This window comes from Marmota monax, unplaced genomic scaffold (assembly GCF_021218885.2).
Source record: "Marmota monax isolate L192 unplaced genomic scaffold, Marmota_monax_Labrador192_F-V1.1 WCK01_AAM20220418_F8-fsc00128, whole genome shotgun sequence".
Taxonomy (NCBI): Eukaryota; Metazoa; Chordata; class Mammalia; order Rodentia; family Sciuridae; genus Marmota; species Marmota monax.
Window position 1 is genome coordinate 234,088 of NW_026693452.1, and position 17,652 is coordinate 251,739.

The 17,652-nt window shown below is 35.5% G+C and overlaps 1 protein-coding gene across 2 annotated transcripts in view; it reads right to left on the bottom strand.

Annotated features, from left to right (window-relative positions):
- Nucleotides 1-9,456: 9,456 nt before the first annotated feature.
- Nucleotides 9,457-17,652, bottom strand: part of Pkd2 (polycystin 2, transient receptor potential cation channel) — a 52,223-nt gene continuing 44,027 nt past the window's right edge. For both annotated transcript variants that reach the window (XM_046457635.2, XM_046457633.2), the window contains 3 exons: nucleotides 17,478-17,641; nucleotides 11,598-11,745; nucleotides 9,457-11,493 (listed from right to left, as the gene is read on the bottom strand). In XM_046457635.2, coding sequence (XP_046313591.1) covers nucleotides 11,257-11,493; nucleotides 11,598-11,745; nucleotides 17,478-17,641 — 549 coding nt within the window. In that variant the 3' untranslated portion in view covers nucleotides 9,457-11,256. The remainder of the gene's footprint in view (nucleotides 11,494-11,597; nucleotides 11,746-17,477; nucleotides 17,642-17,652) is intronic.

The window sequence follows — 17,652 nt, forward strand, 5'->3', positions numbered from 1 at the left end:
GAATTCTTAGCCTATGTTTTTAGGAAGGTTGTCTTGAGGATAAGCAGAACTGCAAACAACTTTGATCATCTTAGGAAGGGGCATAGGTGTCATAACTTAGGCCACAGTTTTCCCCATCAGGAGTAAGTGATAGGTTACTTGATAATCATTTCTGCCCTTTGAAGAGGGCACCATTATAGACTTAAAAACATATGAATTTGATCAAGCTAGAAATTTGGTTCTTAATGTGACTGTAAACTTGGCCAAGTTCATTAAACCTACTTCCCTTCCTCTTTTAAATATGTAGGATATGTATACCCCTTTGATTTATTTAATGATTCATAGGTATTATATATGAAGGGATAATTATTGAAGATTTTGTGTGCATAGAGATGTCTTTAAGGAAAAGCAACTGTATTGACTAAAATTTCATAGATTCTAGGAATGAAGTTACATTCTTTCTGTTTTTAATTTCAGATGTTCTGGTGAAGAATTCTTGGAACTGCAGAACATTGATCTCTCACCTTGGGGTTTGTGGAAGAATCATGTGACTTTGGCTATTTTGATGAATATCTTTCTCATAATTGCCTGCCTAAGAATATTATCTCTTACAAATATTCTTAAATTCTGCCTTAATTTTCTACGAATTACCCTCCCATTAAAAAATATCTAATGAAAATTTTTTGTTGTCTTCTGTTCAGTTTAATTACACCATAGGTAAGCAATAATTATTTTTAATAAAAAATTACAGAAATAACTGAATTATTCATCAAATAATCCACATCAAAACCTAATGCTATTACATATTGCATGTTAACTTATCTCATTGGACAGTCAGAATTAGGAAGAAATGCCAGCTAATTTCTTGATATAACAAAGGAGAATTTAACTATAGAAACTCTTGACAAGTTGCTAATATTTGTGCTATCAGATTTCTCATGTTCAAAATGAGTAAGCAGATTAGTAGCTGGACAGTTTTAACAGCCTTTGTATCCTTGATCTGCCATTCTTCAATAAATAACAAGTGTGCTAATGTTCTACTAGAAGTAATAAACCTAAAATATATTGGAAACATAGTGCCATTTCTACAGTAAAAAAAACATTCATATAGAAATTCATGTCTTTGATAAGCTAATTGAGGTTGGTGGAACTTACTGATAGTTCTTTAAAGGAATTGTAATATCTCAAGATTCTTGGCTGGGAGCTTTGAGCTATAGGTAGAGTTGAGGGCCTGGGTTCTAGGAATGAAGCTCTTGTGTCATATCTGGGACATTCTGGCTCTGCAAATTAACTTCACTTCCCCAGATGCCTCAGTAGTATATAATCTGGTTGCAACAGATTCTCCTGAGAGCTTTGCTAAGACACAGTTGTCTAGCCCTCCTGTCCCTCCACAGCAGTACCTATAGAGCCACCTCCATGAAGAAATTTGCCAGGGCTGGATTTCATCATTTCTAAGGTCCTTTCATCTCTAAAAAATTCAGACTCATGGTCTAATAGCTGTTCTATCTTTCCCCTCACAGGATGCTCATCATTTGTATATCTCATTTATTTCTATATAGTCTCTTCATCCTAACATTACCTCTAATAGAGAAGTATTTACCAGTACTGTGCTGTGTTTCAAAACTTCTCTTTTGGCAATGTAACAAAAAGCACAGTAAAGCGAAGTATCATATATTGAAGACATATTGCAGCCACCAGTCCAGGTCAAGAGGTAGAATGTGACCAGCACACAGGTGCCCTGTAGACCCTCTGCAATCACTGCTTCTTCCTCTCTCCATGGGTTGCTTTTGAAATGCTCCATGTGTATTCCTCTCAGTTCCTGTTTATCAGATCATCACTGCAGCTCAGGTTTGTGGGGTTATGTGTACAAGTACATGATTAAGTACCTCTTCCACTTTTAATAAGCTTTTAGTACTTAAACAATTTATATTTACAAAAAAGCTGCAAAGGTAGTGTGGAAATTTCCCAAGTTCCCTTTGCCCAGCTTTCCTTAATATTCACATTTTACATACCAAGCTCCAGTTCCGATCCCACCACTTTTTGACTAGTTCTTTTATTGTTTTGGGGTCTGTTTCAAGACATCATATCACATATAGCTCCTCTTGTTTAGACAGAAATACTTACAGGAATTAAAGGGACCCGGGGATCACCAGATGTAGACCTGATGTGGTCATCTTGGAATGTCATTTACCCACCAGTGGGTGCCCTGCCATATTCCTGCAATATCAGAGTAGAGACATGACTTTAAATGTTTATCTTTAAACTTTAACATTTATTTCTTTTTACAACATTTCATTAATGCATCATATCATAACATCTGCTTTACCTGGTTATTATGTAAATATCAAAGTCAAAGAGGTTTTCCCATTTTTGGAAGTATTCTGCTTTTTCTGTAACTGTGATTTACAGTTCCCTACATGTACATTTCATTACACATATGAAAATATTTATCCATACTTTATGTACAATATAGACCAAAAATATTTTAAAAAGCCAAAATTATAAATATTTTCTTTTTAGATTATTCCTAATTTAAATAAATCCTAGTTTGTTTATCCTTTTGTATTATAATCACTTTTTTATATATTTTATTGTGGTAAGAAACACATAATAAAATTTATCAACTTATCCACGATGGGGAGGCATAATCGTCTGGTCCTCCTGTCCCACCACAGCAGTACGTATAGAGCCACCTCCAAGAAGAAATTTGCCAGGGCTGGATTTCATCATTTCTAAGGTCCTTTCAGCTCTAAAAATTTTAGAGCTATGGTCTAATAGCTGTTCTATCTTTCCCCTCACAGGATGCCCCATCATTTGTATACCTCATTTATTTTTATATACACTCTTTATTCTAACTTTACCTCTAATAGGGAAGTATTTACCAGTACTGGTAAATACTGTGCCTTGTTAGGGGGGTTCTTTTTCCTGCTCAGGAAGGTTTAAGCCACCTATGAAATTAAAGTCTACAATAATTAGTGAAGAACAAAAGACAAAGTCAGAAAGATATTTTCAAAATATGGAGCCCCTGATAGGTCTAGTCAACACAGGAGCTGGAACTAGAGAATTATAAAATAACTCCTCTGGTTTATTTAAGGGGGTACATCAAAGGCAGGGATAAGGTTTGAGGGGAGGAGTCTTTCTTCCTGATATCTTGCAGTCAGCAGGTTGATTCGTGTCTTGGCAGGTCACACCCATCTCAGGGGGGGCTGTGCAGCTACAGCAGGTCACCCCAACTCCAGTACCGTGTGGGACCTTTGGCAGATGTTGAATAGGACTCACAGCGTGTATGGGAAGTCTGCCAGAGGAAATGTCTACTGGAAGTTCCCAGACACCAGATTCTTCTATTCACTGGGCTGTGATGTATGATATAGTCTACACACAGCCCAGAGATGGCTTTCAACAATCCCCTTTTGAGGAACATTTTAAAAAGTAAGTTGGAAAAATGTTTGTTTGCAGAAATTTATTTAAGAACATGTATGTACTCTCATGTAATTTGTTGTTATTTCGTTGGATGTCAGAACTAATCTATAACGGAGGGGACTAGTTGATTTGGTTTAAAATAAAAGAAAGCAAAGAGCAAATGAAGCATCATCTGATAATTATACTCCAGTTGCTCTTCTTGGGATGGCAAAAACTGCAAGAATGCTGCTACAGAAGGCTGATATGTTGGGGATGGAATAAGAAAGGGGAGAAAAAGCAGGAAATTTGGAGAGAAAGATTAAAGAGGAAGTGTACATATCTCTTCTCTGTCTTTGAAGCCATCCTCTTAAACCTTAGATTTGAATTTCATTAACATCTACTGCACATATACATATTTGAACAGTAACAATACTGACTTGTAAGATGTCTTTTTCCTACTCCAGTGCATATCCAATGGGCTTTAGAAAAGAATTGTCAAGGGGATAGAGATGGAGGCTGTCAATGGATCTCATAAGAGCTGGGCTGTCACCTGGCAAGCAGCTTAGTACAGCTGAAGTAATGGCCAAGAATAAGGAAGTTCTAGAAAGGACGCTAGAAGAGAGAAATAAAAAATGGTGCTTGTGGCCTGTGGGAAATAGCAGCAATGGGGACCAGCTAGTTCCATTGACCCTCCAGTATTGTGTTTTCTAGATATTGCTACTAGCCTCTCCCTCAAGCTGTCCAGAGTGAACTTGAGATGTTTACGAGTGGATCTGTATGGTGGGAGGGGTGGGCTGAATTGGGTGCTGTTGGTGCTGTCACACCTCCTCTGTGCACCTCCACTTTTGGTTGCTGCTGTGGTGGACAATTCCTTGTGAGCTGAGCTCATTCCAACAACATCCCTCCTCCAGCCTGCACCACACCTCTCTCCACTTAGGACTGCTCTTAGGCCTGTTTCTAAGTTACAAGAAGGTCAGATTGTGTGCAAGTGTGGTGGGCAAGACCAAGGTTAATATCCCATGAGCACCTGTAACAAACAGGGACAGGATCAGAGAGAAATGTCCCAGCATGATGCTTTTCAGACAGGAAATTTTGGGATGCATTCCTTTGTGCTATCAGAGGAGGAATCCAGCCTTTTGCCTACAAAGGCAACTTTAACAGCATAATTTTGTACTGGCCTTTCCCCCTTTCCTGTCTCCTCTTCTACTGCCATTTATTTATTTATTTTGAGTTCAAAGTCTGGACTCACAGATAAATTGACAACCTAAGAATTTTTCTATATTTGCAACTGCACATTGGATTTCATGATATGCTCAGATTTGTTTGATAAACTAAGAGACTGATCTGGATAAATAATAAAATTTGTGTTAACAGCATTTATTTCATAATCATTCAATAATCTTTTCAGAGGTAAAGTTCATGTGCATTTGGATTTGGGGGAACACTGGCTGCCTCCAGTGTTTAATATATGTTGCTTTTTACAAAGCCATTTTGTTTTCCAGGCTACTTGATAGTTTTTAACCTTCACTGGTAAATAAAAAAGTTCATTTTTTCAACACAGCTCTTACCATGATCCTTCTGTTTTCTTGGGAGATTGTATATACCCAATATTTCTTCCATTTGACAGGTTCATTTTGAAATATGCTGAATATTCAATTTCTCCACCCCTCTTATTCATCCCACTCTTTCAATGAGATGCCTTTGCCTTTGTAATACAGCCTGAAGTTTGTCCAATAGGAAGAGCCCATTAATCATTTTAATTATGTCTTGGGCATACCCTTTCCTCCACAGTAATAAATATTTCCTGTAGCCAATAAAAGAATCCGTAGTTCATACAATGAAACATAAATGATTAAAATGAAAAAAAATCAAACCTTAAGAAATTGTAAAATTGATGCCATTTTGACTTATTCAGTTAGCAAAAATTAATATTTTTTTCAGTCAAAGGTTTTTTTTTTTTTCCTTTTCAAGATCAGTGATGGCTTGTGATTTCAATTAAAATCTTGGGTGTGTTTTACTCTCTTGAAACAAACCTACACCTGCTGAGAAATCTCTATCTTAAAGTTTTGAATGTGTTTCTTTTAATCTCTGGAGGAAGTATTAGGAAATCCTGTCTTTTGGAGGCAACCTTTGAGGTTCAATAATTTATTCCATTTCATGAATAAATTTTTGTTTCAATTCAACTAAAAATAAATAATTTGTTTAAAAAATTGTGTTTGCAATTAGGCAAATGGGCTCATATTGTTTTGGCTTTTGTATAAATTGGTACAAACATCTTAAAGAATTGCTTGGAAAATTGCATCAAGACTATATCCTCATAATTTTTGTGAAAATTCTATAAAGAAATAATAAAAAAAGAGGTTATATTAGTTATAGTCTCATAGAAAATCATTAAAAAATGGAAATGTTCATCAATAGCAGGAATGAGGTTAATATGTTTTGGTTATTTGGTATAAATTATAAATTCGTAACATTATTTTATATAGAGATATACATATATATCCATGCAATATGTAAAATAATTTATAGTAATATACTCTGTCACCATAACAAAATCAGGATTTCAGGACATGTTTAATATGAGGTGAAAAGGCAGTAAAATGTAGAAATAGTACTTTTTCCATCATTATTTTTATGTACATTTTAAATATACATAGGGTGGGATCTGTTGTTACATATTTGAGCATGCATATATAACAATATAGCTTGATTAATATCATTCCCCAGTATGTCCCCTTTTTACCCCTTCCCCCTTCCCCTAGTCACTTTCCTCTACAGATCTCCCTTTTATTTTCTTGAGATTCTTGCCACCTTACTTTTCCTTTTCCCTTTCTAGCTTCCACAGGTGAGAGAAAATATATGACCCTTGATCTTCTGAGTTTGGCTTATTTCACTAGACATAATGGTCTCAAGTTCCATCCATTTTCCTGCAAATGGCATAATTTATTTTTTTCTTTATGGCTGAATAAAACTCCATTGTGTATATATGTCACATTTTCTTTATCCATTCATCTGTGGATGGACACCTAGGCTTGTTCCTCAGTCTAGCTATGGTGAATTGTGCTGCCATAAACATGGGTATGCAGGTATCATTATAATATGATGACTTTAATCCTTTAGGATAAATATTAAGGGCTTGGTACAGCTGGCTTAGATGGCAGTTCCATGCTTAGATTTTTGAGGAACCTCCACACTGATTTCCACAGTGGTTGTACTAGTTGACAATCCTACAAGCAGTGTAAAAGTGCTCCTTTTCTCCACATTCTCCTAAACAGTTAAAATGGTTTGTAATTTTCATGATTGACATTCTAACTGCAGATGACATCTCAGTATAACTTTTTTTTAATTTTCATTTCTCTAATTGCTAATGATGTTGGACATTTTTTTCCCATATATTTGTTTAACATTTTTATTTCTTTTGAGATCTATTCAGTTCGTTACTCCATTTATTAATTAGTTATTTGTTTTTCTGGTGTTGATTTTGAGTTCTTTAAATATCATGGACATTAATACTCTATCAGAAGAGCAGCTAGCAAAGAATTTTCTTCCTTTCTCTAGCTTCTCTCTTCACATTCTTGTTTCTTTTGCTGTGCAGATGCTTTTAATTCTATCCCATCCTATTTATTAACTCTTGGCATTATTTCCTGAGCTTTAAAAGTCATGGCATTTGCAGGTAAATGGATGGCATTGGAGAAGATAAAGCTAATTGAAATTAGCCAATCCCCCCCAAAAACAAATGCCAAATGTTTTCTCTGATATAAGGAGGCTGACTCATAGTGTGGTAGGGAGGGGGAGCATGGGAGGAATAGATGAATTCTAGATAGGGAAGAGGGGTGGGAGGGAAAGGGAGGGGGCAAGGGATTAGCAAGGATGGTGGAATGTGTTGGACATCATTATCCAAAGCACATGTATGAAGACTTGAATTGGGTGTCAACATACTTTATATACAAGCAGAGATATGAAAAATTGTTGTATATATGTGTAATAAGAATTGTAATGCAAAAAAAGTACATGTATAAAGACATGAATTGGCATGAATATACTTTATATATAAAGATATGAAAAATTGTGCTATGTATGTATAATGAGAATTGTAATGCATTCTGCTGCCATGTATTTAAAAAATAAAATCAATTAAAAATAAAGAGTCCTATTGAGAAATTCATTTCCTGTGCATGTATTTTGAAGTGTTGACCTTATGTTTTCTTCTAGAAGTTGCAAGTGTCTAGTCTAATTCCTAGGTATTTGATCCATTTTGAGTTCTTTTTTATTTAGGGTAAGAGATTATAGAGTCTAGTATCATTCTTCTACATATGGATAAGAAGTTTTCCAACACCACGTAAATTAAAAAGGCTGTCTTTTCTCTAATGTTTGTGTTTGGCACCTGTCAGAAGTCAAATATGACTACATTCAAGTGGATTTGTCTCTGTGTCATCTATTCTGTACCTTTGGTCTATGTGTCTGTTTTTGTGCTGGTACCATGAAGTTATTACTGCAGCTCTGTAGTGTAATTTGAAGTCAGGTATCATGAAGCTTCCAGCATGGCTTTTTTGACTTAGAATTGCTTCGGCTATTCTCAATCTTTTATTCTCTCAAATGAATGTTAGGACTGTTTCTTCCAGTTCTTTAAACAATGCTATTGGTATTTTGATGTGGATTATATTGAATCTGTAATTACTTTTAATAGTATGACAATTTTATCCATGTTAATTCTGCTTATCCATGAACATGGGAGGTCTTTCTATCTTCTTTTTCAATGTTCTATTTTTTTTCATTGTAGAGGTCTTTCAACTCCTTGGTTAGATTTATTCCTAGGGTTTTCTTTTTCTTCTTTCTGTTTTCTCCCTATGGTAATGTGAATGACATGGTTTTCATGATTTCTTTATTGGTATATAGGAAAGCTATTAAATTTTGTAATTGACAAATAGTTTAAGCATATTTACAGTGAAAGATTATAGAAGACTTTTTAGAGTTTCCAATTATCATTTGTCACCATCAATCACTCTATTTTAGATTTCCAATTTTAAATTTTGGAGAAATGCTTTCACTTTTGCTGATTCCACCAATCATTATTTGTTGAACAAGTCCCTGTGCTAGGTACCACATGGCCCCTTTTCATTTCAAAGGGAAATTTTAGCTTTAATGTGCTTTTGTACATACACATCCTTATTTTCTCCACTGTAAGAGAATATTCTAAGGGACACAAGATAGGCATTCAATTTCTTAATTTATAAATGAGAAATTGGAAGTCTTCAGAAAAGTAGACTCAGCCACTAGCAGTCTTTGTAGGGTCACATGTCTAGTATTTATACAGTGAGGACCAGAATCTTAACCTAGTGCTATATTTACAGCTTCTCCCTGTATCATGGGTGGTCAATAAAGAAAGCTTGGGGCATATCTCCACAGGGTTTTATCTACCTGTGTCATAAGTGAATGGAATTCCTTGGAGTTGAATTTTGGGTGAATCCACCTAGTGGGTACTGCAGGCACCTTGCCCAAGTCCTTTATGTCATAGCACTTCAGTGTGTGCCTACCCATTCCCAGCTACCTGTGCCTGCAAGTTTTTCCTGATTCAGAAGCCAGTAAGGGCTGCTGTGTCTATAGGAAGCACTAAAGAATTACTCATTCTCCTGGAATAGCTTTCCATCCAAAGTCCTACATCTCAAGATTAGATGAGTCTGAATTGTGTGTATCTTACTGTTTCCCAGAGTTGGGGCTTCAGCAGCCTATGGTGTGGATCAGCGTGATAGCCTGTCCTTTCCTGACATCTTCCCTCTCCTGTTCTCCCCACTCTATCACTTCCATCTTAAATAAGCTACCTGCCCGACCTCCTGGAATCCTTGTCTTGGGCTATAATCCTGAGGGAACTAAAAATTAGACACCATGCATGATAGCCCTGTATATAAAGTTTTAATGATTACCAGAAATGTTTATGCGGTGTAATAAATAAGAAAACGTATTAAATATCTTGTTTTTGAACATAGAAAAAGTGCCTTTTTTGAAGCCCTTATTAACTATCTCCTGATAAAAGGCAAATTACCCAACTGTTTACTACATAGGAAACACAAAGCTCTTACATCTGATATTTTATCAAGTCTTTATTAAGAAGTAAAGTGCTCAGTATTACACAATTATAAAATTCTTGATTGTTGAGACTGGCATATGTAACATCATAATTATTCCTGTCATACAGAGGTGGGAAGGTGATAAGGAAAGGGCTGGGACTGAATGCTCCATGACTAAAGAATAAAAATGTATGGAACTTATGGATAATAAGAAAAGAATTTCACCACGTTTTACAAGTGAAATGAAAAACAGTACAATGATAAGTACCATAAAAAGAGTTTCTAGTGACCATAATCAACCTATGGCACCGGGTCAATATACATGGATACCACATAATAGTTGCACTTCAAACTGAAGTTTGTTTACATGTAACAACAAGGTACACAAACATAAATATGTACACTCCATTCCCCTGGAATGCAAATTTCAGTACCTAGGAATAAAGAATTGGTGTAGCATGTTAAAACAAAGTAAAGACAGATAGAGATAAATCCATGGGGAATGACTGTTAAAGACACTCAATATGTTTTATTTCTATAGACACTATGGCAGAAAGGCCTGTCTTCTCTTTTCATTAGAGATTTGACTGACATACTCCACCAATGGAATGAACTACTTAAGATGCAGCATTAAAAAGCAGGATTCCCTTCTGTTATCCAACTGAGAGATGCTCAACAATATTACATTGCCCTTGCTGGTCCTATTAGCTATCAAAAGGCCACATTTCCCACTACTTTTGAAAAATAATTTGTTTTTGTATTTTTTTTTTGAGAAATAGGTTTTTCTCCCATAAATTTTGCAAGACCCTTTCCTATTGAAAACAACTGATGCTAACTCAAAATGTGGCTGGTACTTTCTGACAAAGGATGAACTTTGAATACCAATGCCTCCTTTTTACTAAATTAAGCATCATTTACATTATCAATATTGGATCAGGAATATTTGAGAACTATATTCTTGAGAGAGTATTAAACTGAAACTTTAGTTTTGTTGGTGGTTTAATGAATTTTAAAACTAAAGTTTGAAATTACCATTTCCTCTTCAAATTGGTCTTTGGTGGTTTTCTTGGCTATTTCAAATTCAAAGCTAATATAATATAAAAATGAAATGATAGTCTCACAGATTTTAGATATAAACAAACAATAAAAGCACAGTATTTAACATTTATCTTAACCACTCATACAAATTCTAGCATAGTGACTACATACCCATTCTGTGGTCTGGAGTTCTTTTCTACCTAGTCTTTTAGAAAAGTTCACTCCAGTAAGGTAGTTGGAAAAAAAAAAAGAATCCTTTTTAAAAAGAAATCCATGCATTGAGCTCATGAGTTACTCCCCAAGTGGAGAGGAATATCCTACCTGCTTTCATACACTGGACAAAAGTGGCAATACTGATTTTTGTGAATGGAAGTAAACTCAGAAGACCTTTGACTGTTCTCTTCTAGCTATAAAGGCTACTTCACTGTCAATTGGGAAGATGCAGGCATGGTGGCAACTGACCATACACTCCACATACTTTTCAAAGATTTTCCCTGAACTCAATATTTACATCTAGATTTCTCATATGAGGGGGAAAAAAAAACCTCAAAAAGCAAAAAACCAATCCAAAACAAAACAAAACAAACAAACAAACAAAAAACAAACACTTGGATTCACGGGTAACATTTATATAAAATAAGTTAAAGTGCAGAAGATTAACAATCAGTCACATAGGCCAGCATCATATGGTAATCAGGGCATATAAATAGTGTACTTGTTATGGCGATTGGGACAGCGCCTTCTCGCCTATCAGGAACATACACACCAACACTCCTCACACGTGCATACTGGCACTCCCATTTCCACCTCCACCTTCTGCGCCCTCTGTGGACTGAGAGGAGGAAGGACGGGATCCTCTGGGGCGAGGCTGACCATGGAGTCCCACAGGTGTGCCTAGCCGGTGACTTATCTGGGAAGCTGCATCATCAGATTCCCAGCGCTCCAGCTCTTCCCGCACTAACTGCTCCATCTGTTCCCTGTGGATTTCACTGTCACGACCCAGTCTTTCATCCTAACAAGAGAAAAGAAACCAAGGTGTTACTGGTGAGGTGATGCATGTTCTTGTAGATGGAAATGAATCCTTTGTTCATCGTTCTCCAGCCCATGACCTCTTACCTCGGCCACCCCATCCAGCAGCCTCCCCAGCACCTCCCGTCTCTTCACTTTGGTCCGCTCCATGGTCTCCAACTTGACGATCACAGCATCGATCTTGGACACAATGCTGCCGATGGAGTGCTCCATGCGGTCCACGCGCCTCACCAGGCTGCAGGTAACCACAGTTAAGAGGGCAAAGCCGCATTATATTTTCAGCTCCATTGGCTTTTCAAACAGAAATGCTAAGATTTTTTAAACAATCATAACCTGAAATACTTTCTATTTTTAAATTATTTTGGCAAGGCTGGGGATGGAACCCAGGTCCTTAGGCAGGTGTTCTATCACTGAGCCACATCTCCAGCCCTGAACCATTTTCTAGTGGTCTCAAGCTCTAGGGACAAACTTTCATAGGCTGCTGGTGGGATTCCTAGCTGGCTCACATCTCCAGAGAGTTGCCATTGTATTTTAAATCTTAGAACGATGCCTAATCCTTCTTTTGGATGTTCTAGTTTTAGAACTTTTTCTAAAGAAATGTTTTATGTTATAATTTTTTACTACAATGCTGCTTCTTATTAGCATAACATTGAAATAGCTACATTAGCCAATCAAAATGGAGATTGTTTAAATACATCATTGTCTATCTATACAATGGAACTCTTAGGTGACACCAGAAGTTATACTGTGACAAAATATTTAATTAAATAATGTTCACAGTATACTGAGTAAATAAACCAGTGGAGAAAACCATATACTCACTCATCATCCCTGGGGTCTCAATTTTAAAATATTATGTAAATGTCTTAAAATAGGGTAACTTGAGACAACTTCTAGAATGATGGCACATGAGAGTTCTGTAGATTCTCTCCCCAGTGAAATGACTATAAATGGTGAAAATTGTTTTTAAAAACTCCAACATTCAAATGCATGAGAAATTTTCTTAAGGTCATACAACAAATGAAAAGACATTTATTCAAATAAATCTGCTATTTTTCTATAAGAATGAGAGTCTGCAGCATTTTAAAAAATATTTCAAGAAATAATGCTTGAATGCCTCCCAAATATTTTGAAAAACATTACCTATCAAGGAAGCACACACACACACACACACACACAAAAAAAAAAAAAACTCCAAGTTTTTTGGGATAGTCTTGGATAGTCTTGGAGACACACACATACTAAGTACAAATATTTAGAGACATGTAGCAGGGAACTTTAGTAAGATTAACATCTGTCTTATCAGAAACATTGGAGGCCAGAAAAAATGAAGACAAAACAAAACATAAACAAGAGCAGAGAGTTTTTGCTAGAAGATCTGCTTTACAATAAATACTAACAGAAATTCTTCAGGTTGAAATAAAATCACAGCAATTATAATCCTCATGAAAAAACAGTACATTGGTAGAAGTCATTATGTAAATATAAAATACAGAAGAAATGCACATTTCCTCCTATTTTTCTTAACTAATTTAAAATCAACTGTGTGAGATCTGTACATAATTGGATTATTGGTCCTATAAACATATATAAATACAATACACTTAACAATGACCAGGTGACACCAGAAGTTATACTGTGACAGAATATTTAATTAAATAATGTTTACAGTATAGGTAGGAGCAAAGTTTTATTGGAGCAAGAAAATTACATCAGATGGCACCATGAATATAGAGAACAGAAGAGAATCAGATGTGGTAAGGTTAATAAGATGAGAAGGTTAATTTAGCAAATGCTATAGATATATACTTCTAATTCTTCTTTCAGCTTTGTTAAGAGACATAAAATTATATATTGGGATAACTACTCAATGTAATATTGAGTTTGTACACTGTATGTAGATCAGTATCATGAGATAATACACACATACACACACACACACACACACAGAGATACACGTATATACACACATAGAGTGGCCATAGAAAGTGGAAAGAAGAAAAAGAGCTATTTAGAAATAACATTTCCTTAGCTTGCTGGACTAATTTAATTTAAAACCTAAGTACTTTCTCACTAACTGATTTATATATGTTACATCCTAAAGCAACCACACACAAAAAAAGTCCTAAAAATAGTAAAAAAATTAGTAAAAGAACCAAATTATTACACTATAAAATATTCACTTAGTGGAAAAGAAAAAAATATGGAAGGAATGGAGGAACAAAAGAGACATTAGAAAATACAATGTAAAATGTCAGAAATAAATCCAACTATGTCAATGATAACCTTAAATGTAAATGGCTCAAACAATCCAAACAAAAGGCAGAGATTGACAAATAATAAAAAAAAGGCAAGATCTAAACGTATGCTGTCTACATGAGACACATTTTAGATTCAAAGATGCAAAAATATGTTATGCAAAGAGCAACCATAAGAAAGCTGGAGTGGCTACAGTTATTGCAGTCAAAAAAAACAAAACAAAACATTTTACTAGGATGGAGTGAGACATCTTATAATTAAAGCAGGGTCATCAATTAGGAACATACACTAATTACAAATGTGCACCTAACAACACTGCCTCAAAATAAACGAAACAAAATCTTACAGAATTAAAGTGATAAATAGACAATTGAATAAAACAGTTGGAGAATTTAATAGCACACTTTCACAATTAGAACAACTACACAGAAGAACAATAGAGAAATAAGAGACTCAAATAACACCATAAAGCCACTAGACATATCAGACCTCTGGAAATCACTCCACTCAAAATGGCATAATAAATAAACCAGACTGTTAAAAACAAAGGCCGAAGTTTTCTTCTTTCATATGTGGAAGCTAGAGCAAAATACGGGGGAATAAATGGGGATAGAGGGGACTCATTAAGCTATAGGGAAGATCAGCAGAGTAGAGGGAGGAGGAGGAGATAGGAGGAGGAGATAGGGAGGGAGGAGGGATGGGAAACGGGAGAAAATGCAAAATGAATTTAACAAAATCACACTGTGTGCATGTATAAATATACTACAGTGAATTCCACTTTTATGTACATGTATAAAACACCAATCAAAAATAAATAAATGAGTGAAAGGAAGATGATCAGAGAAAGGGGACTAGGTGGAGAGAAAAGGGAAATGGGGAGGCACTGGGGACTGAAATGGGAGTAAATCAAATTCCATATATGTATGAATTTGTCAAAATGAGCCCAACTATTATGTATGACTCTAGTTAAAAAAAACTATCATAATATACATTCTTTTTAAGTGCACTTGGAAACCTCCACAATAAAGTATATGTTAGTCTAAGAAAATACGTAAAAATATTGTTAAACGCATGTAAATGGAACCACAGACAATAAAATATTAATAGAAATTTTCATTGGTAGAAATATAGGAGATATAAATGTTTTCTTTCTTTTTTCTATATTATCCATTTTTCCTATAATAAACACTTTACCTTTCTAAAGACAAAATGCATGAATAAAAGTCACAAAAAAGAATTGATGGTTAACAATGGAAAAGAATGGATTAAGAAATGCAGGGAATTTTTGATGGAAATTGCATTGAATCTGTAGAGCACTTTTGGTAGTACGGCCATTTAGAAATGTTAGTTCTGCCTAAGAATATAGGAGGTCTTTCCATATTCTAAGGACTTCTTCAATTCCTTTCTTTAGTGTTCAGTCATTTTCGTTACAGAGGTCTTTCACCTCTTTTGTTAGATTGATTCCCAAGTATTTTACTTACCAGGGACAGCGGGACAGTTTTTAGATGTTGATTCTTGGTACTTTGCTGAATTCATTTGTGAGTTCTAGAAGTCTTTATGGAGCTTTTAGGTGAGCAAACAGAGATAATTTGAGCTCTTCATTTCCTATTTGTATCCATTTAATATCTTTTGCTTGCCTATATTGTTCTGGCTAGAATTTCTAACAATATATTAAATAGGAGTGGTGAAAATAGATATCCTTTTCTTGTCCCAGATTTTAAAGGAAATCCTTTCAGTTTTTCTCTATTCAGAATAATGTTGGCCTTGGTTTTTTGTATATAGCATTCACAGAAATAGAAAAAGCTGGAAGAATAGCCAAAGCACTCCTCAGTGAAAAAAAAAAAAAAAAACAAGCAAAAGGCATCACAGTATCAGAACTCAAATTATACTACAGAGCAGTAACAAAAACAGCATGATACTGGCACCACAACAGGCACAAAAACCAACAGAATACAATAGAAGACACAGAGACAAACCCACATAAATACAGTTATATCATACTAGACAAGTGTGCCAAAAATACATTGGAGAAAAGATAGCCTCTTCAACAAATGGTGCTGGGAAAACTGGAAATCCAAATGAAGTAGAATGAAATTTAACCCCTATCTCCCTGTATAAAACTCAATGTGTATCAAAGACCTAGGAATTAGACAGAAACCCTGCACCTGCTACACAAAAATGAGGGCCCAGCATTCTAACATGCTGGCTCAGAAACTGACTTCCTTAACAAGACTCCTAAAGTGCAAGAATTAAAATAAAAGATCAATAAATGGGATGGAATCAAATTTAAAAAGCTTCTTCAGAGCAAAGGAAACAATCAAGAACATGAAGAGAGAACATAGAGAATGGGAGACAATCTTTGATACCTGCTCCTCAGGGCATTAATATCCAGGATATTCAAAGAACTCAGAAAACTTAACACCAAAAGGCAAATAACCCAATCAATAAATGGGCAAAGGAACTAAAAAGACACTACTCAAAAGAAGAAATATGAATGATCAACAAATACATGAAAAAAATGTTCAATATCTCTAGCAATAAGATAAATGCAAATTAAAACTACAATGAGATTTCATCTCACTCCAGTCAGAGTGGCAATTATCAAGAATACAAATTAACAATAAATGTTGGAAAGGATGCGGGGAAAAGGGTACACGCATTCATTGTTGGTGGGACTGCAAATTGGTGCAACTATTCCAGAAAGCAGTATAACGGTTCCCCAAAAATTTAGAAATGGAAGCATCATTTGACCCTGTTATCCCACTCCTTGGAATATATCCAAAGGATTTAAAATTAGCATACTATAGTGACACAGTCACATCAATGTTTATGGCAGCACAATTCACAATAGCTAAGCTGTGGAGCCTACCTAGGTGCCCTTTAACTGATGAATGGATAAAGAAAATGTGATATGTATACACATGGAGGAGCCATTAAGAAGAATAACTTTATGGCATGTGCCAGTAAATGGATGAGTCTGGAGACTATCATGCTAAGTGAAATAAGCCCATCGATAAAAGCCAAAGGTTGAATGGTTTCTCTGATATGCAAAAACTATCAAAAATAAGGGGGGAAGTTAAAAAAGAGAGAGAGAGAGAGAGAGAGAGAGAGAGAGGGAGAGAATAAAAGAAAGATTAGTGGAGTAAACAAAGGCAAGTGAAGGAAAAGGAGGAGGGATGGGAACAAGAAAGACAGTGTAATTAATTCTATATAACATTTCTATATACATATATGAATATACCACAGTGAATCTCACTATTATGTACATCAAAGAACACTAGTTTAAAAAAAATAATAACTCTAAGTGAACACCAGAAAAACCAGTAGAGTAGAGGGATGAGAACAGGGGAAAGGATGTTGGAAAGGATGCGAGGAAAAGGGTACACGCATTCATATATTCATTGTTGGTGGGACTTCAAATTGGTGCAACTATTCCAGAAAGGAGAGGGGAGGGGAAGTACCAGGGAATCAATTAGAACAAATCATATTCCATGCTTTCATAATTATGTCAAAATAAATACTGTTGCCATGTGTAACTAAAAAGAAATAAAAAAAAAATAAAGTACATGGTTAAGGTTTAAAAAATAAAGATTCAGTATCTTTACTAATTACAAAAACCAAAAAAAGAAAAGAAAGAAAAAACAGGAAACAGACATATCTCGTTTAGACTCTGGTGCACCAAAATTCAGCCAATTCCTTTATACTCACACTTGAAACTCTTCATAAGAAACCCCACTGGAGATGCTTCCCCTCCTTCTGGAGCTGTGTCCACTGTCTTCGTCGTCATCCTCCTCAGAGTCATCCAGGCTTCTTGGGAAACTGCGGCTGCTCATGGGGCGCGGCAAAGAGCTATGGTCCAAGTCCAGGTCCTCCTGCAGGACAA